This window comes from Indicator indicator, chromosome 9 (genome assembly GCF_027791375.1).
Source record: "Indicator indicator isolate 239-I01 chromosome 9, UM_Iind_1.1, whole genome shotgun sequence".
Classification (NCBI taxonomy): Eukaryota; Metazoa; Chordata; class Aves; order Piciformes; family Indicatoridae; genus Indicator; species Indicator indicator.
Genome location: NC_072018.1, coordinates 28,512,200 through 28,539,361, shown reverse-complemented (window position 1 = coordinate 28,539,361; position 27,162 = coordinate 28,512,200). Strand labels below are relative to the sequence as shown.

The 27,162-nt window shown below is 45.3% G+C and overlaps 1 protein-coding gene across 1 annotated transcript in view; it reads right to left on the bottom strand.

Moving 5' to 3' along the window:
* Positions 1-27,162, bottom strand: part of ASXL2 (ASXL transcriptional regulator 2) — an 87,916-nt gene that overhangs the window by 47,761 nt on the left and 12,993 nt on the right. The window contains 1 exon segment of the mRNA XM_054383460.1: positions 13,845-13,936. Within this exon segment, the coding sequence (XP_054239435.1) occupies positions 13,845-13,936 (92 nt within the window).

The following is a 27,162-nucleotide window of genomic DNA, read 5'->3' as shown; positions in this document are numbered from 1 at the left end:
TCATCATCCCTCCTACCTCTGCATCTACAAAGTTATCAGAAGTCACTTTGTACCTAACCATGAAGCAGAAAATCATTAAGGTTGGAAAACACCTCTAAGATCATCTAGTCCAACTATCAGCTTTTTTGTTAGGTGCACAGACACAGGAGTTGTGTTTGTGTTTCTGTGAGTAGAAAGGATTTTTCAGTTTTGTTTTCATAGACGCACTCCCAGCAGGGCGTTATTTGCACTTTGCATGACAATAGGGAAGTGGGTGTGAGCTGACAGCAACAGCAAGAGCAGCAAATTGTAACTACTGTGATAATAAACGGCATGTTGACCTTTATCAGCTACCCTGACATCAGTGCCAGCCCACCCATAAGCAAACTGCATCCTCTGGAAAATCAGGATAAACATCCCTTTGTTTATACCAGGCCATAAATGCTTATATTGGTTCACATCTCAGCTGAGCACTTCTTGGGACAGCTGGGATCAGAACAGAGTTGCTTAAGGCTGCTAAATTCACTTAATGCAAAGTCAGCTATAGCTTTGTTCACTGTTCACTCCTCCCAAGGAACAAGCAACAGGACAAGAGGAAATGGCCTCAAGTCGTGCCAGGAGAGGTTTAGGTTGGACATGAGGAACAATTTCATCCTCAAAAGGGTTGTATAGGCCTGAAACAGGCTGTCAAGAACAGTAGTGGAGTGCCCACCCCTGGGGAGGCTTTAAAGCTACGTAAATGTGGTGCTGAGGGACGTGGTTTAGTGGTGACCTGGCAGTGCTGAGTTAACTGTTGGACTCAATGACGTTAAAAGGTCTCTTCCAACTAAAACAATTCAGTAATTCTAGGAAATGAACTTGCATTAAAGTAAAAATATATATTTGCAACTGGCAAGATGCAAAGGTAACTGTAAGAGCCTTTACCAGCATTAATCTGGTTTCCATGGTGTCACAAGTACATACTGGAACTTCTTCATTTTTACTTCTCAAAAAGCTAAAAATAGCACAGCTTGCTGGCAGAATACAGGCAGCAAAATGCAGCATAAATAGGACTGAATCACAGATTCATAGAATGGGTTGGAACCCCGCTGCCACAGCCTGGGACACCTTCCACTAGACCAGGTTGCTCAAGGCCTTCATCCAACCTGGCCTTGAACACCTCCAGGGAGAGGGGGCATCCATGACCTCCTTGGGCAGCCTGTTCCAGCATCTCACCACCCTCACTGTCAAGAATTTCTTCCTAATATCCAGTCTAAATCTTGAGCTTAAATCCATTCCCTCTTGTCCTATCACTACAGGATGATGGTGCTGCTGCAAGGGGAATAATGCAAGCTCTCCTGCCTAAACCTAGGATCTTCAACATGAAAACCAGGAAATGTTGATTTGTTCACTCTTAAGTTCTAAATCATTTTACTTTCCCATAAATATGCATTACCCTCACTCAAAGTGTATCTCAGCTTGAGCAAAACTAGCAAGCAGTCTGCTACCCACTTAGAACTACCTTTATCAACAGCAAAAGAATTTATTTAAGTGCTGGCATAGCTTTTAAACCACAGCACTGAAAACATTTTCATTTACAGATGCATATATCAGACCTCTCTAAAACAACAAGTACCCATCAATACTTACCAGGCAACCACCTGGTGGATAAGTGTGGCCTGTTCTTAAACCCTGATGTTATCAGAGCCAGCACTGACCTCTTTGCTACACAGTAGGGTCTGAATGGTACTTATTTTGTCAGCCAAAAGTCTGGTATCTCCTGAACCTCAATTCAAGCACATGGCATTGGGACAAAACAGTAAGTGCCTATGAGGTGGCCACTTCAGTCACCAACCATTCTGTTTCCATTGCAGTGGGTCTTCCCACCGAATATGGTGGTTTAGTAATTATTCTAACACCAACTTCCCAATTAAAAACAACCCAATTAAGAGATTAATTGGCATTTATAAACTATTGATATTTACAAACCTGATGCGCAAGTCGTATTTTTACTTGAGTAAACAAGGGGAAGGTTGGGGAGATTTTAAACATCCATCCAGTTTGGAAATTGGTAACTGAGCTGTACTTTCATTTCATTAATAAATCATAAAATCCATCTCAAAGTGGTCTCCAGCTAGCAACAGTCCCTCTGCCTGCAGAACAGGACCATGGAGAAGGAACTAGGAGGGCTGGTGGTAACTTCTGGAGTCCTGGGTCCAGTTCTGGACCCCCCAGTTCAAGAGAGACAGGGAACTACTAGAGAGACTCCAGTGGAGGCTACAAATATGCTGAGGGAGCATCTCTCTGACAAGCAGAGGCTGAGACCTGGGGCTGGAGAAGAACAGACTGAGAGGGAAACTTCTCAATATTGATTGATACCTAAAGGGCAGGGGGCAAAAAGATGGGGCCAGACTCTTTTCAGTGGTGCCCAGCAACAGAACAAGGGGCAACAGGCACACACTGGAATCCAGGAAGTTCCATCTGAAGATGGAGAAACTTCTTTCCTGTAAGGCTGACCAGGGAGGTTGTGGAGTCTGCTTGTCTGGAAAGATTCCAAACCCACCTGGCCATGGCAATCCTGGGCAACCTGCTCTGAGTGACCCAGCTTTATCAACGGGATTGGACTAAATGATCCCTACAGGTCACTTCCAACTCCCACCATGCTGGGATTTAGTGGTTCTTTAACAAAATATATTCTCTACTTATTTTATTGGACTGCTGAAGCGGCTACATCAGTGCAATAATAATTTTTGTAGGCAGGAGATAGCTGTAAGGCCAACCCATGGCATAAGAATTTCATGTTTTGAGCTCTTGCCACTGAGCATTTCTCTGAGCTACTTGACGTTTCAGACACGTACATACCAAATTTCCCTCTTGAGAACTGCCAGGTTTAAGCCCTCATTAAATCACGGCATTTTTAAACTCCACATTAAAATTCAAAGCTTCTTCAGACTGAGCATTACACTGAGAGTGGTAAATGCACACAAGGTTAAGGAGAGTACTCCGAGCAGCTGCCTGTGTAAGGGAAGGAAGAAGGTGGCACATTTCTCCCCACACTTTCAATCCCACTGCAGCATCCTTCCTATCAGCCTGGCCCCTGAGACCTCAGGGACCCAACTGACTTGTTCTGCTTTGAAGACAAAAAGTGACCAAATCGTTTTTGTTTGGTCACATGTGGATAGGTCCTGGATTCAGATTGTTCAATGACGTACTTGTATGTAAAAGCCCTTGCCCCTCAGAGCACCATGCAAGGTGAATTTACCTGTCAATAGGTTACTTCATATTAAAGCTCCATTTTTAGTTTGGTTAGCAGAGTTTTTAGTATTTCTCTGTGTGCACAACAGGTTGCCCAGGGGTATGCTTGAGGCCATGTCCCTGACAGCATTCATGATCAGATTTGATCTGGCCCTGGGCAGCCTGATCTAGTTGGAGGTGTCCCTGCTCACTGCAAGGGGGTGGACAAGATGACCCTTGAGGGTCCCTTCCAACCCAATGCAACCTGTGAACAGCATGATGAACCCAGAAGAACCCATTTCAGCCTCCCACCAGAGGAGAATCCCTGCTACAGGGCCCTAGGGGGACATCTGCTGATACTGCTGGGCAAGAGAAACATCACCCAGAACTCACTGGGTCCACACCAGCTGGGTACCAGAGCATTCAGCAACCCCAGCACCAGGGAAAAGTGAATGATTTCCTTCTGCTCTAAATGGAGCTTTATATAAAGTACACCCAGCAGCGAGTGTCATTTCACACTGGTGTAACTGGGTAAAAAACCCCAAATGGACTGAGCTGTGATTCAGGCTGAGGGACTTCCCCATTTTGGTTCTTTTGAGCATTCCCTTCTTCCCCTCTTTCAATTTGTATCAAACATTCACACAAACAGCTCTTTGGTTATTAGTGTATTAAAATCTGATGGTTTAAACAATAGTTTCAGATCTATGGAGGTGTCAGAGCAGAGAGGTATTGTGAGCAGACACCACGGTACCAACTTCAAGCTTGTTAAACACATTCAGGATTTAGAAAAGCAGCTTGTTATTCACCCACCATGCAGTGCCAAGTATCCCAGAGACAAACGATGCACAAAACCACATCATGCAAATCAAGCACCACCACCCCCCACCAAACCTGGGCTTGGGGACAGAAGGGTTAATGTGTAAGACATGAAGCACTCACATGCTATTAGCCAACATTCTCCACAGACTTTACAAACATGAGGATTTCAGGTTTGCATCACACTGGCCAATGCAAACAGCATGCAGGAGAGGCAGGAGGAAGGGAGCAGAAGCATTAACACCACATACATGACCATTACTCAGTTCTAGGGCTGTGTGAAACAAGCAGTTGCTTTTTTAATTAAGGCTTTTGCAGCATGAGTTAATAGAGGAGAGCAGCTTTAGAACAATCAGCAGTGGTTCTTACCTTCTGGAGTTGGAATGCAACCCAAAAAAAGGAGAGAAACACCCCTTTAAAAACTTGAGCAAAAAAAATTATCTGATGATTAATACTGAGCCCTCCCCCCCTCCCCCCATCCACCAGAACCAAAGTCAAAAGGTTTTGTTTGCGATCTGCAGTAACACTAAGAGCAGGTCCTATTGAGGAGACAGGAGGGAGGAAGATGGAGACCTGCAAGATTTTGTCACTCTCTTTTCAAAGGCAGCCCTAGATGTGTTATCTTCAACCTTCACCAGTACCCCATAACATCCCTGTAGGTAAACTTAGGAAACGTGGGTCAGAGGAGCGGACAGTGTGGCAGGCTGAGAAATGGCTGAAAGACAAAGCTCAGTTGTCATCAGTGCTGTAGTCTAGTTGGAAGCCTGCAGCTCATCATGGTCCCCAGGGGTCAGAACTGGGTCCAGTATTGTTCAACATCTTCATCAACAGCCTAGGTGAAGACACAGAGTGGACCCTCAGCCAGTGTGCTGAAGATACCAAACTGGGAGGAGTGGCTGACACCCAGTCAGGCTGTGCTGTCCCTCAGTGAGACCCTGACAGGCTGCAGAGTTGGTTGGAGAGGAACCTCATGAAGCTTAATGAGCACAAGTGTAGAGTCTCACACCTGAAGGAGGAGTAACTCCCTACACCAGGACAGGTTAGGGATGGACTGCTAGAAGGCAGCTCCATGGAAGAGGACCTGGGAGTGCTGGGGACAACAAATTGCTCATAAGCCAGCAATGTGCCCACATGGCCAAGAAAGCAAATGGTCTCCTGGGGAGCCTTTCAGAAGAGTATGGCCAGCAGTTCACAGGAGATTCTCCTCCTCTTCTAGTCTTCCATAGCAAGACCGTATCTGGAGTCCCTTGATCAGTTCTGGGCTCCCCAGTTCATGACAGACAGTGAACTACTGGAGAGAGTGCAACAGAGTCTACAAAGATGCATCTCTGAAGAGGAAAGGCTGAGAGACCTGGGATTGGGAAGGGGATCTTTACAGTGCTTATCAATATCTAAAGGGAAGAGGCCAAGAGGATGGGGCCAAACTCTTTTCAGTGGTGCCCAGTAACAGGACAAAGGGTACTGGATGCAAACTGGAACCCAGGAGGTTCCATCTGAAAATGAGGAGAATCTTCTTTCCTGTGAGGGTGCTGGAGCCCTGGACCAGGCTCCCTAGAGCAGTTGTGAAATCTCCTTCCCTGGAGAGATTCCTAACCCACCCAGACATTGTCATGCCAGACAACCTGCTGTGGGTGATCTTGCTTTATCAAGGCAAGGGGACGAGACGATCCCCAGAGATTCCTTCCAACCCCCACCATGCTGGTATTCTGTGAAACATACTGCTGTACAGGGAGCTCAAGCAGGGGAAGGTTCCTGTTGTGGTTACCTATGGACCTAAGCAAGGTGTAGTTTCAAACTCTCTAGGCCAGGCTATGCAGAAAGATGGGGGGTTGGCAGCATTGTGCCACCTGATCTCACTGTGCGATGTCAGAGCTAGCACCAGGCAAATCATAAATATTTATTTTTAGAAGTCCTGAAAAGCTTTCTATGAATAAGTTAACACTCTAAACAAGCATGCCAAATCTGCTGCCTGCCAACACTCAATGGCTGCAAGGACAACTGCTGCCATCAATGCCTCCCAACAGCGTCCTGCACCACAGGGCAGGTGAGGGGCTGTGACGTCTAAGTCTCAGCTCTTGTCAACAGAATGATTCTTCTTGGTCAGATGCAAACAGAAGCCTTTAGGGAAGACTATATGGGCCCAAGTGAAATCCACTGAAAGGAGTTGCCTGGCAGATCTTTCTGTGCAGTTCCCTTGAGGTCCTGTCCCACAGCACTGTGCTTGCTGCTCACACCTCCAAACACCTCCTGTATGGAGCTCCTGCCAGCCCACACAATGCACACAGAAGAACCTGCTGATGCTACAGACTACAGCCTTTGCCCCTGAAAAAAAAAAAACCAACATTTATTGGTGTGCTTAACAGTTAAGAAGCTAGATGGTTAGCTAAGGTCAGAATGCTAGAGGAATACAAGAGTCCTCTTGAGGATGCTTTGCTGTAGGGACATCCTGAAGCACCTCTAGCAGGTCCTTCTAGCTGTTCCAACCTCCTCCTCCACCCTACTGCCACCAGGCTCCCTGAACAGCAGTGGCAGGAAAATAAGCTTGAAATTTCCTTTCCCTCTTAGCAGATTGCAGCTTCCCAACTTCCTGCTGTCAGATGGAATCAGAAGTTAGAAAGACAAAGCCAAAGCAGGTCACATCATAATCTCAAGACTTCTCACAGGCTTTGCTTGACCATGTATTTTTCAGCCAAGAGCTCAGATGATCAGAGAATACAAAGGAAACAATGAAGATGAACTCACCAGCGCGTCAAGTGGCCTGAGGCCACTTTAAGAGCAACACCATGAAGGTTGCTTTGCCCCATGCTGATTTCCTTCATCATTTGAGCTGTGTGGCATTTGGCTCATCAGCAACAATACAGTCTCCAACAGAGAGACAAATTTCAAGTTGCCAATGTGCAGATAGGAGACAGCAAGCAGACTGCATAGCAAGAAGTTGCTCCTTAGCATTTTGAGTATACACATCGATGATGAAGGTAAAACTCTGGACATGTTTATTCCACAAGAAGTTCTTACATAGTCTATCAAGATAATTCTGTGTATTAGTCAAATGTGTCTAAAAGGTGGATAATGGCCTGTATTTGTTCTTCAACTATAAGGTCATGACCAGAGTCAGACTGAGCTGATGAAAACTCTTCCCTTCCTGAAAGCAAACAGAAGTGTCCAGAGCCATTACGGAGTTTGCTGAAGGGTTCAGTCTATAACTCTCATTCTTTGGACTTGTGAAAAGACTGAAGAACTGGAGAATCTACAGAGGAAGTGAGTTATCACAGCATCATAGAATCATTTTTGTTGGAAAAGACCTTAAGGTCATCAAGTCCAACTGTTAATCCAGCACTGCCAGGTCACCACTAAACCATATGCCTCAGCACCACATCTACATGACCTTTAAACCCCTCCAGGGATGGGACTCCACTACTGCCCTGGGCAGCTGTTGCAGGACTTGACAACCCTTTGGGGGAAGAAATTGTTACTTAAACCTCCCATGGTGCAACCTGAGACCATCTCCCCTTATCCTACTAATCTGCTTTTAGGGAGGTAAAACTGTATTAGTGGACTTAGTCTAAGCTTTGCAGTATCACAGTAGACTCAGACCAGAAAATATTCATATTCTGGACAGCCTGAGCTACACTCTTGCCCCTTCCTGACAAGGCAGCTATGTGCCACATAGCCAGCAGCAAGAGTAAGAGGTTTGCCTGCTCTCTGCATGTCTTTTCCACTGTTGAACAATTTCAGCTTCCCTATTTCCCCAGTTATATTTTTAAACACAAAGAAATGAGAATTGTATTTTTCCCTGGTTATCCATTTAATTCTCTTCACCCAGATGAGATTTTTTTTTGCCTGGGAGAGCTTTTTGTGTGGATCCATCACAGCTTTGAAGAGCAGTTTTTACATACAGGAAAGTCTTTTAGTTTTGACAGGGGTGGGTTTCAATAGAGAGGGGAAACTCTTTGTAAGAGATAATCTATCCTCACACCCAGTGCCAGTGGGATCCAATGGCAACTTCATCCTTTTCAAAGTAATTTAAGAACTCTGCATCCTTTTGAAAACCTCCTTCCAGCCCTACTCTGCAGGGGGTATTGGGTTCAGTTTTCGATGGGGTGTTATATTGGAGAAAGAATTTCCTAGCAAACTGTCCAACAAACAACTGCCCCAAGAATCAAGGCATGAAGAAGCATGCAGGTTAGCTCTCTGAACCCCATTTTAATTCCCAGCTCTGCAGCAGAAAGGGAAACCAAAGCACTTCAGAAGTGCTGGGAAATTTTAGTGGCAAAGCCTTCTGCCAAGAATGAGAAGAGATCAGTTCGTTGGTCCGCAACTCAATCTGAGATGCAAGAACAGCTTCCCTCTTCGTATAGTTATCACCTAGTCCAGACTCTAGCCTGACCTCTGCTCGTATTTCTGAGACAAGTCAACAAGAGAACAGTTTGCCTTTTAAGTTCATCCTCTCTCCTTCTGCAAGACAGTGACCAAGTATAGAGATGCAAGATCCTCATTTCATAGCACACAAGCTACTGTGGGAACAATACTAATGTGGCGCTGCACTGAACCAGGAAGAAGCTAAAAGCTCCATGTTTTTTTTCCAGATGAAGGGAATCAGAATCTGTGGCAGTCCTTATTACTCAGGAAGACAAACTGTTCACATTATTGGACTCAGAGGACAAGCTAAGCACACAAATACAGCAGGCATCTGATTTTCAGCTAGCAAGAAAGAAAATCTATAGAAAACCACCTTATGGAAGCCTAAAACTGCAGTGCTGGCAGCTCATTTATAGAAGTGTCACACTGAGCAGCTCCAGCCTTTTTCACACAGCCATCTCCTTGTCTGGACACAAACTCTCTCCTCAATGATGTCCTCAGCATCCTGCAAGAAATTTGGAAGGGCTGACTTGCCAAAGAGAAGCATAAATTAGCCACTGCCTGGAGGGCAGCTAAAAGTCAAACCCACACCATTCACAACACTTTTCACTGCTCATATTTGGACTGGAGTTAAGGGGACTTTGGTTTCTCTACCACTTTCCTTCCCCCAGTGTGGTTTAAGTTTCTTGTGGCTTGTTAGAACTGCCACAAATGCTTGGAAGTAAAAGCAGCCAGAGCACCAAGTCTGTTTTCATTTTCACTGAGGCTGAGTTAGTGTTGAGATGCATTTCCTTGCTTAAATTTGGGCAAAAAGTCACTGAGTTTGGGCAGAGGTTCACAAGCCAGCAGTGTGCTCTTGTGACCACAAATGCCAGCAGTGTTTCAGATGCATTAAGAACGTGATCAGCACGTCCAGGAAGGTTCTTCTCCCCCTCTACTCTGCACTAGAGAGGCCACATCTGCAGTACTAGGTCCACTTCAAGAGAGAGGGAACTACTGGAGAGGGTCCAGCAGAGGCTACAAAGATGCCAAGAGGACTGGAGCTTCTCTCTGATGAGGAAAGGCTGAGAGATCTGGGGCTGTTAGCCTGGAGGAGAGCACACAGAGGGAATCTTCTTAATGCTGATCAATAGCTAAAGGGTGGGGGGCAAGAGGATGGGGCCAGACTCTTCAGTGGTGCCCAGCAACAGGACAAGCAGCAACATACAGAAACTGTACCCAGGAGGTTCCACCTGAACATGAGGAAGAATGTCTTTCCTGTGATGGTGCCAGAGCACTGGACTAGTGTGCCCAGAGAGGCTGTAGAGTCTCCTTCTCTAAGGAGATTTCAAACTCATATGAACATTGCAATCCTGGGCAAGCACCTCTGGGTGGCCCTGCTTTAGCAGGGCAGTTGGGCTAGAGGATCTCCAGAGATTCCTTCTGAACCCCACTAAGCTGAGATTCTGGCATTTTACATGGTGTCCCAAGTAAAACTCATGAAAAACTAAACTTTCACAGAAAAGGCTACCAAAGATGTCTTTCCAAGATGCAAAATTTTCAGATGCTCTTAAATTGATTTTCATGTACTCAAGAAATCCAATGGGAAGTTAATAATTCTTTATTTTATAAGCTACCAATCATCAGACACATGATTCTGTTGCTAACTCTTGGTGTCCTTCTATATAAGCTGAGGGAACTTCTGCAGCTGGTCTTGCTTGGCTTCACACTAATGCACCTTAGTGTTCCCCTGCATCTTCAAAGCCTTGTTTGGGAGTGTGTAACAACATCCTCAGGCTTCAACAGGCTACAGAGACAAGACAATATAAGATGTTGGCCAAATCATAAGAGTCAGATCTGGTTACACTGCCAGTTCATTGAGTGACCTACAGATAGGAAAGGCTCTCAAAGGATTAAGAGCAGCCTGTCAAAAGAGGCAAATCAAGAAAATTGGGATGACAGATCACGCAGAAGGTGCCCTAAGTCTCAAGAACTGTCACATCAGAGTACTGATCCTGGGCTGACCTTTAAAAATCTCGTAATTAAAATCACTTGACTGGTAGGATAGAATCATAAATATGGGCAAGATAATCACCCAGTATTGCTACAGCCCCTCTTCAGAGACCTTGTTCAAAGAGTAGTCAGATTGTCCTGTAGGTAGCAGAAATCACCATTCTTGGGTTTTTTCCACGTTCATCTCCATTACCACCCTTCTTCCCTGCAGTTCCAAATCCTCTACAGGGCTTCAAGTCCTCTTTCAACATGTCCTCAAGCTCCCTCTCAAGCAGCTGCCAAAGGGTAGCACATGCCAGGAATTAGAGCAAAAAAGGAGGTGGACTAGTTGCACAGCCAAACAAAACAGAAACTGACTGCTGGACATGAGCTGGGCCCCACCATTTTGCCTCAGTTCAACACATCTGTAGGAAAGTCACTTCTAAAACTGCTTGCTTTCTGGAAATCAGAGATTTAGAAATGCAAGATGTGGCTAGGTATTTGTGACAAATCTAAAAACCTCAACACAGGCACACTCAAAACTGACTATGTGGTTTGTGGAAATAGTTTATTAACAAATAAATTTGCAATTTTATTAAAAGTAAATTTCATTGAGGAAAAAAAAAAAAACACCTCCAAATATTTTGACATGTGCTAACAGGAGCCCACGGCTTGCCTACAGACTTACACACCACTTATGCCAACCCAAGAGTCTTTGCTGTGGTATCCTCCCAGAACCTCCACACAGGAGAACTCAAATCTGGTGAGCTCAACATGCTCCTCTGTTAGCTTTTACATCTTCTATATCATGATTTTTCCTCCACTAAATGCTGGTTTGTGTTAAGTCAATCTTGTTGCAGGCAGAGACCTAACAGAAGTCCAGTCCAGCTACAAACACATTACTGACACTAACTGAAACTGAACTGCTTAAAGAATTGATGACCTTCCAGGTATTAATCTAAACAACTTTATTACTTCATAGAATGCTTCAGGTTGGAAAAGGACCTTTTAAAGGTTATCTAGTCCAACCCCTCTGCAGGTAGCAGGGCCATCTTCAACTAGACTAGGTTGCTCAGAGCCCTGTCCAATCTGACCTGGAATATTACCAGGGATGGGGTATCAACCACCTCGCTGGGCAGCCTGGACCAGTCTCTTACTATTCTCAGTGTAATTTTTTTGTCCTTCTCTCTAGTCAGAACCCCCCCTTTTAGTTTAAAACCATCACCCCTTGTCCTGTCATAAGAGGACCTACCAAAAAGTCTGTCCCCAGCTTTCTTACAGGCCCCTTTAAGTACTGAAAGGCTGCACGAAGGTCTCGTATGAGCCTTCTCTTTTCCATGCTAAACAACCCCAACTCTCTCAGTCTGTCCTCACAGCAGAGGGGTTACAGCCTTTGGATTATTTTTGTGGCCTGCTCTGAGCCCACTCTAACAGGTCCGTGCCTCTCTTGTGCTGAGGACCCCAGAGCTGGACACAGTACTGCAGGTAGGGTCTGATCAGAGTAGAGGGTCAGAATCCTCTCCCTCGACCTGCTGGCCACACTGCTTTGGATACAGCCCATGAGATGGTTGGCTTCTGGGCTGCAAGTCCAATCTAACACTTCAGAGGGAAAGAGCGCTACAGAGTATCCAAAGGTGGCTAAGTCAGCAAGATGGACAGAACCAGAGAAATTGAGTTTTACCTCCAACTGCTCCCACAAACACCTGGGGATTAAGTCCCTGAGAAGTTTGAGCTGTCCTGGTGTTCACACAAGCTTTTCTTGGTGAGGAAAACAAACAATTTATCAGCTCAGGCTAAATCCTCAAATCAACTCCAAAAGATGTCCTTGAAGGCAAGAAGTTTATATGGCACCATGGCACTTCTGTCCTGCTTCTGCAGGGGCTGCTCAGTTCTAAATCTGGCCTGGCCAGGCAGGCACTGGATCGTTCATGTCACATCTGAGTTCCTCTCTAAAGTTCTAGCCCCAAGAGAGCACTGAACTGCTAAAACAGTTCCCCACAAGAAAGTGTTGGCCTTGTGCCTTACCATCAGCAAGACCACTAGTACTGACAACTGCATTTCCACCCCTGGGTGCACACAAGGGGCTGACAAGTTCTCATTTATGAATTTGCCTGTAATGAATTAACAGCATTTAACACAATATGGAAGCTGCCCTAAGGCTGGTAAAGCTTTGATCTGACTGAATGCAGCAGTGCCCCAAAGCAAAGTGTGTTATCAGGGCAGGATCTAAACCACACTTTGGTCACCTAACAGCTGTATGATTATACTTGGTTTCCTCACTTTTAAAGCTCACATTTCCAAAAAGCAAATAACCTTTGTGTTGTTCACAGCGTGTTCTCAAGAGCAGAATTTCTACGCTTGGGCCCTTGAGTACTTCCTCCAATTGCTCTAGTAAACTGGGAAAGTGGAGTGGAAAAGGTAAGTTGAATTCAGGATGCCTATTTACTTCCAAAAGAGATGAACTGGTACATCCAATACACCTTCCTCCCCCCTTCCCTTTTGCTTTGGTCTTAGAAAACAGAAGCATAATTACTCTGCACTTCCTATGGATAGTTGTTCCGTATCTCAGCAAATACATCTTCGATGGGGACAATCTTTTTAGCAGGGTCTGTTGTGACAGGACAAGGAGTGATGGCTTTCAACTAAACAGATAGAAGGAAGAAATTTGTACGTTAAGAGTGGCAAGACATTGACCCAGGTTGCCCAAAGAGGTGGTAGATAACCCACTCCTGGAACCATTCCAGGTCAGGTTAGACAGGGCTCTGAGCAACCTGTTCTAGCTGAAGAAGTCCCTGCTGAGTGCAGAGGGGTTGGACTAGATGACTTTTAAAGGTCCTTTCCAACCTGAAGCATTCTATGATGCTGTAAGCTCTGGGGAATACATGTGAGGGTGGACTCAAGAATTAAGCAGTTCCAGAGTTGTCATCCAGATCACTGTGTTTCCAAAGCACATCAGCACCATCCAGGCTGGCATTCCCTTTTGCCCAGCACACCAAACACTTGGTCTGCAACTTGGGGGAGGGCAGAAACGGGAAGGTCTGCAAAGCAGAACCACACACTACTGCCAGAGAGGACTGAAGAACAGAGCATGAAGCATAAAGTTTTCTAAATAAGGATTTGTAAGTAAGGCTGCTTATTAACCTCCTGGGTAGCTTTGGGCTAGGCTATTTCTATTAACCTGACTATTCGCTTTTTAATATTGAAGTAATTAAGTTTACTTCAGTACCTAGAGTCTGAACTACCTTATCAGGTCTAGTTTATCTTAGATAAGTGCTGCAGACCTAAGTCATTCATAGCAGGAATTAAGTATGACTTCTGTATCTAGCTTTCCTGGTGAAAACTAAGTGACTTGATAGCAAATGGGACCTGGACTCCAATTCCGCAGGTTTGTAACATTTCAGTCCCCAAAATACTTGAGAGAGAGAAGTTTAGAGTAAACTAAACTACACAGGAACCACAATATAACTGTTTTACTGTTTTGAAGATTGTTTTACTGGTACGGGGACTTAACTCACCTGATCTCCTTAAGTCCTTCTTTCTGGATAACTTGAAGGATCTCTTTATGGCTCATAGGTGTATTAGGATATTTCTCCAGGACCTGGCAAGTAAAAGTAGATTGAGAGGAAGTTATTCATTTGCATTTTCACTTCAGTGTTCAACTGCACAGAAAGCTGCATTTCATGGTTTGGGCTTCCCCAGGGATATGACCTTGGAGAAGGAAGAACTGCTGTCCTCCTCACATCTCATTACCACCCCATACATCTGGAGAATACAAGGGGCAAGGAGATTCGCTTTGACTGGATAAAGAATTTGAATGCAATTCCCAGATTTAACCAGAGGCAGTGCATTTGAAGTAGACACTTTCTGAAGATAATTAAGTATTCCACAGTAACTGGGTGGCTTCACAATCATTACCTTCACTTCGGAATGCTTCAAGAACTGCTGAGGTACCTCACATACAAAACTTCCGAAACACAAATCTTTGAGGTTTGTGATGTTGAAACAACTACTGATCAGTTGAGTCCTACGGACTGCAAAAGCTGAAAAAAAACGTGGGGTTCAGCACCGTTAGGTTCTCTGAAAGACAACCTCTGCACACACTTCAGGATTAAGCTCCTAAATGAGGCAAACAAAAATGCTTCCTACATCGACAACATACTCCTGCCACTTCCCCAGCCCACACTAAGCACACCCCAGTGCCTCAGCACCACCCATCCCCTTCTTCAGGGGGCTAAGATCCTAGAATCATAAAAAGATTATCTTGGAGGTCTTTTCCAACCTTAGAGTCCAATGATGAATCCAGCACTGCCATGTCACCACTAAACCATGTTCCTCAGTGCCCTATCCACATGTCTTGCAAACACTTCCAGGGACAGTGATTCCACCACTTTCCTGAAGCAAAAGTGTAATTCAGAAGAGCAGGCAGAGGGAGGATGTCAGTTACTGCATGTAATTTAGATATTTTAAGCAGTATTTGTGCTGGGAGGATAGGCAGGAAATGCCTCATTTCCTTCTTAATCATCGAATTTTGACCCATGTCCAGACATCAACCCTTGAATCCTGACTTGGGTCTTTAAGCAGAAAACAAAACCATCAGTGTATGAAGTATAAAAACCTACAAGTGACTCTGCGAAATGAAACCAGCAGTTTGCATTTCTCTGTTCACAGAATCCCCAAATCCCAGCACAGTGGGGGTTGGAAGGGACCTCTGGAGATCACCTAGTCCAGCCCTGCTTTAGAGGAGAGTCACCCAGAGCTAGTTGCCCAGGAATGTACCCAGACAGCTCTGGAATCTTTCCAGAAAAGGAGATTCTGCAACTTCTCTGAGCAACCTAGTCCAGGGCTCTGGCATTCTCAGAGCAAAGAGGCTTCTCCTGCATTCCAGTTCATGCTCACTGATCTTTTTCCTGTAACTGAAAAGAGTCTGCCTCATTCTCTTGACCACCCTCTTTAGATATTGATTGGCATTGAGAAGATCCTCTCTCAGGCTGCTATTCTGCAGGATAAACAGCCCCAGGTCTCTCAGCCTCTCCTCAGAGAGATGCTTCAGTCCCCTCAGCATCTTTATAGCCTATGTTGGACTCTCTCCAGTAGTTCCCTGTCTGGGGAGCCCAGAACTGGACTCAGGACTCTAAAGTAGAAGGGGAGGAGATCCTTCCTTGAACTGTTGGCCACACTATTCGGAATGCACCCCAGGAGGTCATTTGTATTCTTGGCCATAAGGGCACATTGCTGGCTGATGGGAAACTTGTTTGTCCACCAGCACTCCCAGGTCCTTCTCCTTTCCTGCAGGTCATCCCCTAACCTTTCCTTATGCAGGGGGTTACTCCTCCCCAGGTGCAGGACCCTACACTTGCCCTGTTGAACTTCATAAAGTTTCTTTCCACCCAACTCTCCAGCCTGTCCAGGTCTTGCTGAGGAGCAGCACAGCCTGACAGAGTGCCAGCCACACATCTCACCATAACAACAGAAAAGGGTCTTCAGATTCACTACTCCCATCCCATAAAAGAGGCATTGAAAACCCTTTCATCATTTGGAATTTCCACAAGAGACCTTAGAAGGAAACATAAGCCACTGCCAGTGCTGCAAAAGCATAAACAGAAACAGGTCATGGTCAAAAGACTTCCAGATCACAGAAAGCATCGCATTCAGGGAGTGCTGAGCAGTTCAGTATGGTTCAAATAGAACAACATCCTGAGAAAGGTCCAAGGTTTGGGAAACTCCTGAAACTTCAGCTCAGACTAGACAAGCTCATCTGGAAAAACAACTTCTCTGGCTGAGCAGCCACAGCTGCTTCTAACAACAGAAAGTTTGCACAAGAATTGAGAGACTTGTTTACAGAGGTCAGATACTTCCCAGAAACCTCAAAGCACACACATGTCCTGTGCAATCAGATCTCAGATCACAAACCAGAAATGAAAAGGTTGGACAACCCATCTGTGGGAGTGGTTAGGGCACTCCTAGTCACCAGTTTCCATCTTTCCCAAAGGCATGCAGCCCCCATCAGATTACTTCCAGCAGAACTATCAAGCTTTGCAAATACCTCCAACAGGAGTAATGAATACATTACCAACACAAGTCACACCATGCAGGACTTCACCTACACCAGACTACAACTGGAACACTTTGATCTTTGACTGACTTTACAGAAGAAGATCAGAGGCCGACAACACAGTGACATAAACCACGATGCTGCTCCATGGCCACTTTGGTTCACTGGGGTTTTACAATCATTGAAGCAGCTTCCAACAAAAATCAAGTCCAACCATTAGCCCAACATTGCCAGGTCACCACTAAGCCATGTCCCTTATCACCACATCTACACAACTTTTAAACTCCTCCAGGTACGGCGACTGCCCTGAGTGAGCCTGTTTCAGGCTTGACAACTTTTCAGGGAAGAATTTCTTCTCCATATCCAACCTAAACCCTCCCTGGCACAACCTGGGGCCATTTCCTCTTCATCTATCCCTTGTTCCTTGGGAAAAGTGATCAACCCCCACCTCACTAACTAGGTAATCTTGTACTGTAGGATTGAAGTTTCTTGTGTGGGGCAATCAGCACTACAGGTGGAGCCCATAAAATGAACAGCTTTGACTACACAGGTCCAAGATTCATTTGCCCTACCCTGGTAACAGCTGTCATCTCATGCTCTTTGAGAGACTTGTTTAACACTAACTCTCAGCCTATTCAGATAAGCAAAGCAGTTCACATCTTCAGACACTAATAACCCTCTGCTGTTCTACAAGCTGATCCAGAAGAACCAGGTACAAGAATCAAAGAAGCTCTTAAAAAAAAAAAAACACCACCTTAAGTACCCTCTCCTCTCTTCTGGCCCTTAATCCCATATCAGCTCTTTCACTCAAGTCTTTTTATTTACTGTGTGTAAATAAAACCTACTGCTACTGTCACAGAATTGGAGAGGCAATTTAAGAGGCAAGATTGGACAACAAGCTCTCCATGGGCCAGAACTTTGCCCTTGTGGCCAAGAAGGCCAGTGTCCTCCTGGGGTTCACCCAGAGTGTGACCAGCAGGTCTAGGGAGTTTCTCCTCCCCTTTTATTCTGCCCTAGGAGAGCCACCTCGGGAGTCCTGGGTCCAGACCTGGGCTCCCCAGTTCAAGAGAGACAGGGAAGTACTGCAGAGAGTCCAACAGAGACTGGGAAGATGCTGAGGGGACTGGAGCATTTCTGTGAGGAGGAAAGGCTGAGAGACCTAGGGCTGTTCAGCCTGGAGAAGAGCAGCCTGAGAGGGGATCTTTTTAATGCTGATCAATATCTAAAGGGTAGGGGGCAAGAGGATGGGGCCAGACTCTTTTCAGTGGTGCCCAGCAACAGGACAAGGGGCAATGGGCATAAACTGGAATTCAGGAGGTTCCGCCTGAAGATGAGGAGAAAATCCTTTCCTGTGAGAAGCACTGAACCAGGCTGCCCAGAGAAGTTGTGGAGTCTCCTCCTCTGAAAAGATTCCAGACCCACCTGGACACTACAGTCTTGGATAATCTGCTGTGGGTGACCCTGCTTTAGCACAGGAGTTGGACTAGATGGTCTCTAGATATCCCTTCCAACCTGCACCATGCTGGGATTTATAAACTACCTTTGTACCATGCTCAGCATCAGCCAAGATGACTGCAGAGTACAAACCAGCAAGTGCCAATGCTGGGTAATGCCTCTGGTACTTGGCCCTAGTTCTCAGTACTGAAGTGTCAGTGTTCAGTACAGGCGAAACCATAACCTTGGGAAGGTGTCACTGAGTCAAATTATGCCCCCTTAGGCACTGAAATATTTTAGTTGGCTCACTGGTAATTCTATTAATTGTTTTTGTTATTTGTCCCATAGTACAAGCTGCTTTGCACTCTGAAGATGTTCTGGTTTCCACAAAGGTTTTCAAGAAAATAGGAACATCAGAAGATATTTCCTGATTTCATCTCTTGAAAGATTTCAAAACACTCTTACAAGTAGCTGTGGAATGATAAAGGTAGGCAACTGTATCAAGAGGACCCAGAAAAGTGAGTGCTCTATGAGCACCATCTCACCACACCAAAACTCTCACCCAACACCACCCCAGACTCCATTGCTGGAAATGTTCTCATCATTTCCAACAAAACACATGAGAAAAGCTTTTCCACATTCCCCAGATATGGCTGATTTATAAGCACTGGCAAGAGGGGAAGCTTGTGTCACACCTCATATCTACAGCAGAAGAACCCAAAGGCTGTTTAGAAAACAAAAAAAACCAAGCTTGCAACTGCATCCAGCTGTTGGAGCAGATACCTGTCATGCTTCTTTAGTAAAGGGGCAGAACTAATAGGTGGTTTAGAGCTACCAGAGACCTAACACAAGTAATAGTATTTAGGGAGTTTGGGGTCTCACTGCATGAAATCCTTGCCATTACAGCAGCCCTTTAAAACAGAGAGGTGACTCTGGAACCTGGAATAAAACCAAGGAAATACCAGAGTGGAAGACAGAAAGCTAATCCTGACAACAGAAATTCAATTGCTTCATGGTTCATCTCTCTTCAACAGAACCACAGAATGGTGGAGGCTGGAAGAGACCTCTGGGGATCATCTAAGCCAAACCCACTGCTAAAGCAGGGTCACCCACAGCAGGCTGCACAGGATCACAACATCCAGCTGGGTTTGGAATCTCTCCAGAGAAGGAGACTCTACAACCTCTTTGGACAGCCTGATAATGTCCTCCAGCACCCTCACAGGAAAAGCATTCTTCCTCCCATTCAGATGAAACCTTCTGGGTTCCAGTGTGGCTGCTGCCCCTTGTCCTGTTGCTGGGCACCACTGAAAAGTCTGGCCCAATCCTCTTGACACTTAGCTATTAATCAGCATTGACAAAATCCCCTTTCTCAGTCTTCTCCAGCCAGCCTAAAAAGCCCCAGGTCTCTCAGACCTTCCTTGCCAGAGAGCTGCTCCAGTCCCCTCAGCATCTTTGTAGTCTCTGCTGGACTCCCTCCAGTAGCTCCCCATCTCTCTTGAACTGGGGAGCCCAGAACTACATCCAGTACTCCAGAGATAGCCTCATTAGGGCAGAGTAAAAGGGGAGAAGAATTTAACTTGGTCTGCTATTCAGTCTTCTGAATGTATCCAAATACACTCTTACTATAGTTTGGCCAAACTCAAGCTCACATTCCACATGCTGGTTCCAGGTTGAGCTATTACAACACCATCCAGAGGAGGCCCCTTGGGGGAAGCAAAGGCTTGGTTGTGCTTTTCTGTTGATTATATATTTGTGAATAGTGTGTATTTGTACATAATCATTGCATTTCATCATAGATTGTAGATGTGCTTGTAAATACAGCTTTCATTTGTTTCCAGACTGAGCTAGCCTGGTTATTGTCGGTGTGGGATGGGGATTTCAGCTCTCACACTGTCACACCAGCACCTCACAATGCAAGGTTTCAGCCATAACCATGTGTCCTCTTAATCTTAAAGATACATATTTCTACTACAAATCTGAACTTGCTGCTCAACTCAGTGATGAGGACAACCAGGTCCCAACCAGCAAGACTAAGTAGGAGGAAGGACTCGGGTAAGAAGGAGGGGGCATGCCAACACAGATCATCTCGGAAGTGATCCAGCACACAGTAGGGAACAACCTCCACCTCAGGTGCTAGACCACAGAGGACCCACAGTGAAGCCTTCAGTAAGGCTGGCAACCTGGACAGCTACAGCATGGAGCTACAGAACAGAATCCATCCAAAGACAAGAAATGCATGGATCTACTGGAGAGAGTCCAAGAGAGCTACATGGATGACTGGGGGACTTGAACATCTCTCCTGTAAGGAAAGGCTGAGAAGCCTGAGGCTGTTTTGTCTTGAGAAGGCTGAGAGGAGATCTTATTAATGTCTATAAATACCTGAGGGGTGGGTACCAAGATAAAGGTGACAGTCCTTTTGTGGTGGTGCCAAGGTATAGGACAAGGAAGAAGTGTATAAGCTGCAACTCAGGAGGTTCCACCTCAATGAGGAGAAACTTCTTTACAGTGAGTGTGATTGAACACTGCAACAGGCTGCCCAGAGACGTTGTGGTTGAGGTTGAAAATCTCCACCTCTGGATACTTTCAAAATGCACCTGGATGCAGCATGCCCTATGCTTTGGCAGGGGAGCTGGACTAGATGATCTTTAGAGGTCCCTTCCAATCCCTAACATTCTGTGAAAATTGAAGAGCTGAGAAATTAAAGTTTACAAGGATCAAATGCAAACAGGAGGGGTTTAAAAGTCAAAACCAAACAAGCCAACCTCAAAACACGATTATCCTGGGCTGGCTGCTATGGGAGTAGCTTGGCATGCATCCTCCAGCATTGTTAATCCCAAACCAAAACAATCTCATTTCTACATCAAAGCTTTTGCCTCCTTTTTAGAAATCTTCTTAAAGGAAATAAACAGCCCTTCTAGCTCCAAGCCCCAGGGAACCCCAAGATGCAGCAATGCCCATGTGCTGCACTGGCCAAGCTGCAAGATAACACACTTGTAAATGAGACTGAAGAGGAGGGATGACTGGTCACACCACTAAGTTCCTGATATTGACATTGGCATAGCCAAGGTTTCACTCTGAAAATATATCAAAGTAAAAAGCAGCAGGGCCAGTGAATCACGAGAGGTGATTCTGTCACTCTGCTCAGACCCCACCTGCAGTGCTGCATCCAGCTCTCAGCACTGGAGAGAGAGACAAACCTATTGGAGCAAGGCCAGAGGAGACCACAAAAATGATCCAAGGGCTAGAACCCCTCTGCTGCAAGGAGAAGCTGAGAGAAATTGTTTACACTGAGGATGGCAAGACACCAGCCCAGGCTGCCCAGAGAAGTGGTAGATGCCCTATCCTTAGATGGACGAAGTTCTGACCAACCTGCTGTATTTGAAGATGTTCCTGCTGGCTGCAAGGGGATTGGACTAAATGACCTTCAAAAGCTCCCTTTCAACCCAAACCATTCTGTGATTCAAATACTGACCCACACACCACGGAACCAAACCAACCAGTGTTACCTGTATTACCAAGGCAGTCAAGAGAACTGTCTTGGGCCACCATATCTGTCAAGAGTGGAATATTTCTCTCCTTTCAACTGCACTGCAAGTCTCTCTAGTGAGCAGAAATCTATTACATCTTTGATTTAATAAGGCTAAAGCTGTTAGAATATCTTCTCAGACAATACCAGACAGACCAAAGAATCTCCCCATCTTGGATTTCTATGCCTTTCTTCAACCCATTAACAGAACAGGAAAACCATAGAAGATAACTTTAAAGTACGGGGATAAGACAAAGGTCTAGGATCATACTGATCAACTGATGGTTAACTGAAAACAGTTTGGAAGAAAAGCAGTGAGAAACTCAACTCTTACACCCTTGTGTTTAATCTGTAGTTGTCAAAAACAGTAGAAGCAAGAGTGTTAACTCTGAGATGTAGTTAGAACCTGAAGATCCAGTCATAGTTTAGGAGGGACTTCCACATAAGATCAAGATTCCTTCTAAAACAACACAGACTAGATTTACAGTTCTTTACAGTCATCATTCTCTTACAGCTTCTTATTAGGAAAAGTAAAACTGGAACCTCCTGGGTTCCAGTTTGTGCCCACTGCCACTTGTCCTGTTGCTGGGCACCACTAAAAAGAGGCTCAGCACATCTTCTTGTCCCCAAGAAGAGGATGGGGTCTGACACTTTTCAGTCAGGAAGCTGAAATCCAGGACATTCTATGTGAACGTGAGGGAAAGTTCTTCCCTGTGAGAGTGCTGGAGCCCCAGACCAGGCTGCCCAGACAGGTTGTGGAGTCTCCTCCTCTGCTGAAATTCCAAACCCGTCTGGATGAGATCCTGGGCAGCCTAATGTGGGTGACCCTGCTTTAGCAAAGGGATTGAAGAAAATGATCTCCAGAGATCCCTTCCAACTCCCACCACACTGAGACTTCAGTTTCAATGCCAGGTCTTCAGGAAATGCATCAATTGCTGCACAAATCTGAACATTTCGTGCTGCTTACCAGGCAAAGGAGGAGGAACTTTATGACAGGGAATCCACCCCATTTGTCATATGTAATGAATCCACACCTCCATTCATAAGTACCAAGGTTCAAGGCTGGTTAAGAGCTTCAGAGCAGTCTCAGGGCAGCAAATTAGCATGCACCCCACTAGAATGCAGTTACACAATGGGCAAGCAGCTCCTGCAATGAATCATTCATGAATACAGAAGCTGAAACCCTTGTTAAATGAACTAAAAGCCATCCCCTCCCCCAACCCGTCCAGCACAAAACTGCTCTTCCTGGGTGTTACTGTTAAGATTTCTTTCCTACCTCAACCTTTGCCAGAAGAGCTGGCTGCACCTTTCCATTTAGGAATGCTCTAAGTGATCAAAGTTCTGCCCATGTAACTACAGCACCAATTCATGCCAGTGTTTAAAACTACACAGGATTAAAGCCTCATGAAAGCTTGTGTTTGAAGTGGTTGGGGGGCTTGCTTGGCTGGGTTTGGGTTTTTAATCTTGTTTTGAGGGTGTTTTGTTTGGCTTTTTGTGGGGTTTTTTGTTTGGTTTTTGTTTTGTTTGGGTTTTTTTTTAAACCAATCTGTCCATCAAGATTCAAGCAAGAGATTCTCCAGGACTAGACAGACTTGGGGGTTGGACTCAATCTCTGGAGGTCCCTTCCAACCACTAACATCCTGTGTGATCCTGTGATATGAAAGGGTAGCCTTAGTCCATTCATGTTTTCAGCAAGCTTTGCTAAAAATGTACTTTGGAATTCTTGCTATTGATTATTATATATTAAAATATAGGATAAAGTATACAATATTATATAATACATATATTCAAAGAGGGCAACCTAACACTGAGTGTAACCATCGCTTACATGTGGGCTTCTTCCTGGGAACAGAATTTAAGCTTCCTAATAGCCATGAATTCATAGTGATTTAATCAGTTGTTGGCTCATTTCCCTTCATGCTCTGGAGAGGCAGCAATACCTTCTCATGAGGTTATATCTCAATCTCATCTCTAACATGAGCCTCTTACTTCCTGGATATTTCTTTCTAGGAGAATTCCAGCTGCAGAAGCCAGCAATAACTGCAAATTTCATTACAGACTCCTTCATAAATAATCTTTATGCAATCAAACCTTTTAGAGAGAAGTGGGTCAGCTATAAAAAAAAAAAAGTGTGTGTGGAATTCCTTCTCAGTCAATCACTCCAGAGCAGTGTGCTGGGCAAAAGCAGCATGCAAAACACCACTCCACTCTGGCAGGAATGAGAGGAGCAAAGAGGGGGACTGAAAGACTTGACCTAGATTGCAGTATCTTTTCTACTCATCCAATTAACCAAATGCTACTCAAGGTTTTAACCAGAAATGAGGTCAAGAAGGAATGGACAACTCCATGTTATTAGAAACCATTTGCCATTAAATGCCAGTACACATTGTCATTTCATGCAGCATGGCACACCATCTTTAAGTGTCTTTGAACAGCAGCATGAAGAGGTGAGATCCAAGAAGCATGTCAAGGACCTGGTTAGGCAACTACATAACCCACAGTGCAGCATGAATTTGGAGGAGGCCACAGCAGCTCCATGGAAGCTCATTACTTGTTTCTGCCAAGACATATCACAGGAAAGATGAGGTGGAAGAGGGACACAGGTTTAAAGTTATACCCTGCTACTCAGCAGAAACAGGAACTGGAACTGTCTGTGTTTGTGATTGTTCCATTTCAAGATTATATGGCCAAGAGGAAACTGAAGTGCTGCATCAAGTCATTTCTGGACTGGTGAAAAAACTTCTCCAACCTGAAGACATCACTAGTTTGTAGGCTAACCTGTGCTCCCACCAACTCCCAGAACTCCCCTTCAGAAGCTTGATAAGATCAGCTTTAAGTGAAGAACAAAGAATTTGAAAGAAACTCAACAGGATTATATGAACCTCAAAGACCAAGAAGTCTGATGTCTACAACACATTTTTGTGGGGAAAACCCAAAACTGACCATCCCTACAAAACAACTCAAAGATGAGGAAAAGGCTGAGACTCCCGGCACTGTTTAGCCTGAAGAAGAGCAATCAAAGCTGATCAATATCTAAAGGGAAGACTGAAGGGGACAGACTCTTTCCACTGGTGCCCAGCAGGAGGACAACGGGCAACAGGCACAAACTGGAACCCAGGAGGTTCTGTCTGAACATTTCTTTCCTATGAGAAGGTGTTAAAGTCCTGGAACACAGTGCCCTTAGAGTTTGAGGAGTCTCCTCTGGAGAGATCCCAGCCCACCTGGACATTGTGATCCTGGGCAGCCTGCTGTGGGTGACCCTGTTCTAGCAGAGGGGTTGGACTAGATGATCCCCAGAGTCCCTTCCAACCACCACCACGCTGAGATTCTGAACTTGAAGCTTACACCCCCAAATTGAACAAAGAGTGAAGCAGAACAGCACCCCTGAGAGCTTATGTGCAACACACCTCCAGCAGTAATGTGCTTATGAGATCACAGAAAGCCAGGGGTTGGAAAGCACCTCTAGAGATCACCTAGTCTGGAATACAATGCCCAGTGAGGTTGTGGATGCCTCCTCCCTGGGGGTGTTCCAAGGCCAGGCTGGGTGAGTCCTTGAGCAGCTGAGTCACAGTGAGAGGTGTCCCTCCAGATGGCAGGGAGGTTGGAGCAGATGATCTCTACAGTCCCTTCCAACCTAAGCTGTTCTCCGATTCCAGGATTTTGGCTCCCACACACAGAGGAAGAGTTCAAGATGCAGCTGTAAAACTCTACAAAGTATCATCTTTGAACATGTATACTTCTTTCAGATTTAAACACTCTTAAGGTTCCAATAAGTATTTGGGGAGATAAAAGCAGTATTTAAGCTTAAGCCCCACACTAGTACCTGCATTTAGTGAAAGGAGAACAAGGACACACAGTGAAGACATGCAGACCTGGTGCAGGTCACCACTTCCCAACAAGAAAATAAATACCAATGCAATTGGAGAGCAAACACCAGAGGTCAGAGTCCCAGATCTACACATAGCAACTTAACAAGGAAGTCTCAGAAATAAAACATTTCTTATGCAGCCATCCTGCATGAGGCCAGGAGCTAAACCAAAATCGGCTCATGCTCGACACGGGTAGAACACCAGGACTAAAAGGAAGAGTTTGCAGTATTTGTGTATGAAAACATGATCGTGTTAAAACCAACAGGACCAGCTACTAAACTAAAAACAAACCATATGAGGAGCAGCTGAGGGAACTGGGGCTCTTTAGCCTGAAGGAAAAGAGGCTCAGGGGTAATATTCTTGCTCTGTACAACTCCCTAAAAGGAGGCTGAAGTAAGGGGAGTTGGTCTCTTCTCCCCTCAAGCTACAGGACAAGAGGAAGTGGCCTCAAGTTGTGCCAGGGGAGGTTTAGGTTGGCCATGAGGAACAATTTCTTCCTCAAAAGGGTTGTCAAGCCCTGGAACAGGCTGTCCAGGGCAGAGGTGGATTCTCCATCCCTGGAGGGGTTTTTAAAGCAGTTTAGACAGTGCTGAGGGACATGGTTCAGCAGCTGACTTGGTAACGTTGAGTTAATGGCTCAACTCCATGATCTTACAAAGTATTTTCCAGCCTAAACAATTCTGTGATTCTAAGACTATGCACTGACAAGAAACCACACCTGTCTCAAATGATTCAATGTCCTATTAAACAAAACACCAAAGTTCTGCAAGCTAGAGTGTCCACACTGATGCTGGAAGATGGTTCTGTGCCTTTGGCACATCTCCCTTCCTCCGGGCTGTGAACCTTGCGTGCTGTCCAAGTGCTAAACAAGATCAGGGATCTAATCTGAGCTAAAAATAAACTTTTTTTTTCTTTTTAATTGAAAAAAAAAAAAAAGGCAGCTTCACACATTCATGTTGCACTAGAAAGAGGCCAGTGCTGACAAGCACCTCCCCATCTGGCAGCAGCTCAAATAGTTCAGAAGCCAGCCTTTGACTTGCAAATATCACACAGGAGGCTGCAGGAAGGAGGCAACTGCATCTGCTATGAGTGCCATCCCGGGGTCCTACTCAGGCTCATCCTTCTAAGGTAATGAGAGCCCAAAAAGGAAAAAGTAAGAAGCAGACATTCATGACAGCATGTGGTACAACAAAACCATCAAGTGTCATGGTGCAATTTGATGGATTTGTTAACCTTACGTAGAATACTTTCAGGTTTTACCACCTCTGCGTGCAGAAGAGGACAACAAAGCTGGTGAAGCATCTAGAGCACAAGTCCTGTGAGGAGCACCTGAGGGAACTGGGGTTGTTTAGCCTGGAGAAAAGGAGGCTCTTCTCCCTCTCAAGAACTCCCTGAAAGGAGGTTGGACTGAGGTGGGGTCAGTCTCTTCTCCCAGGGACCAACCAGTATGACAAAAGTAAGCAGTCGCAAGTTGTGAGGTTTAGGTTGGACATGAAGGACAATTTCTTCCCCAAAAGTGTTATTAAGGCCTGGGCAGCCTGTTTCAGGTCAGTGGTGGCACTGTCATCCCTGGACACATTTAAAAGCCATGTAGATGTGGTAAAGGACACGGGATAGTGGTGCCCTGGCGGTGCTGAGTTAATGGTTGGACTCAATGATCTTAGAAGTCTTTTCCAACCTTAATGGTTCTTTCCGATGCACTAAGGATAAAACCCAAGATGACTCTCCAATATTTGCACTCACATTTGCAGGCCGGTTTTGAAACATGGGGACCATGCTAAGAGCCAAAACCACTGCAGCTGTTTTTACCCTGCATATTAGACCCTGGCTATTTGTGCTGTGGTGCATGGAGTCAGCAAGTTCATATTAAGGACGATGCGGAAAGATGAACTCGATTTGCACTGCTGGTTTCCAGAGGTGAGACAGCAAACCTTCCAGCAGCA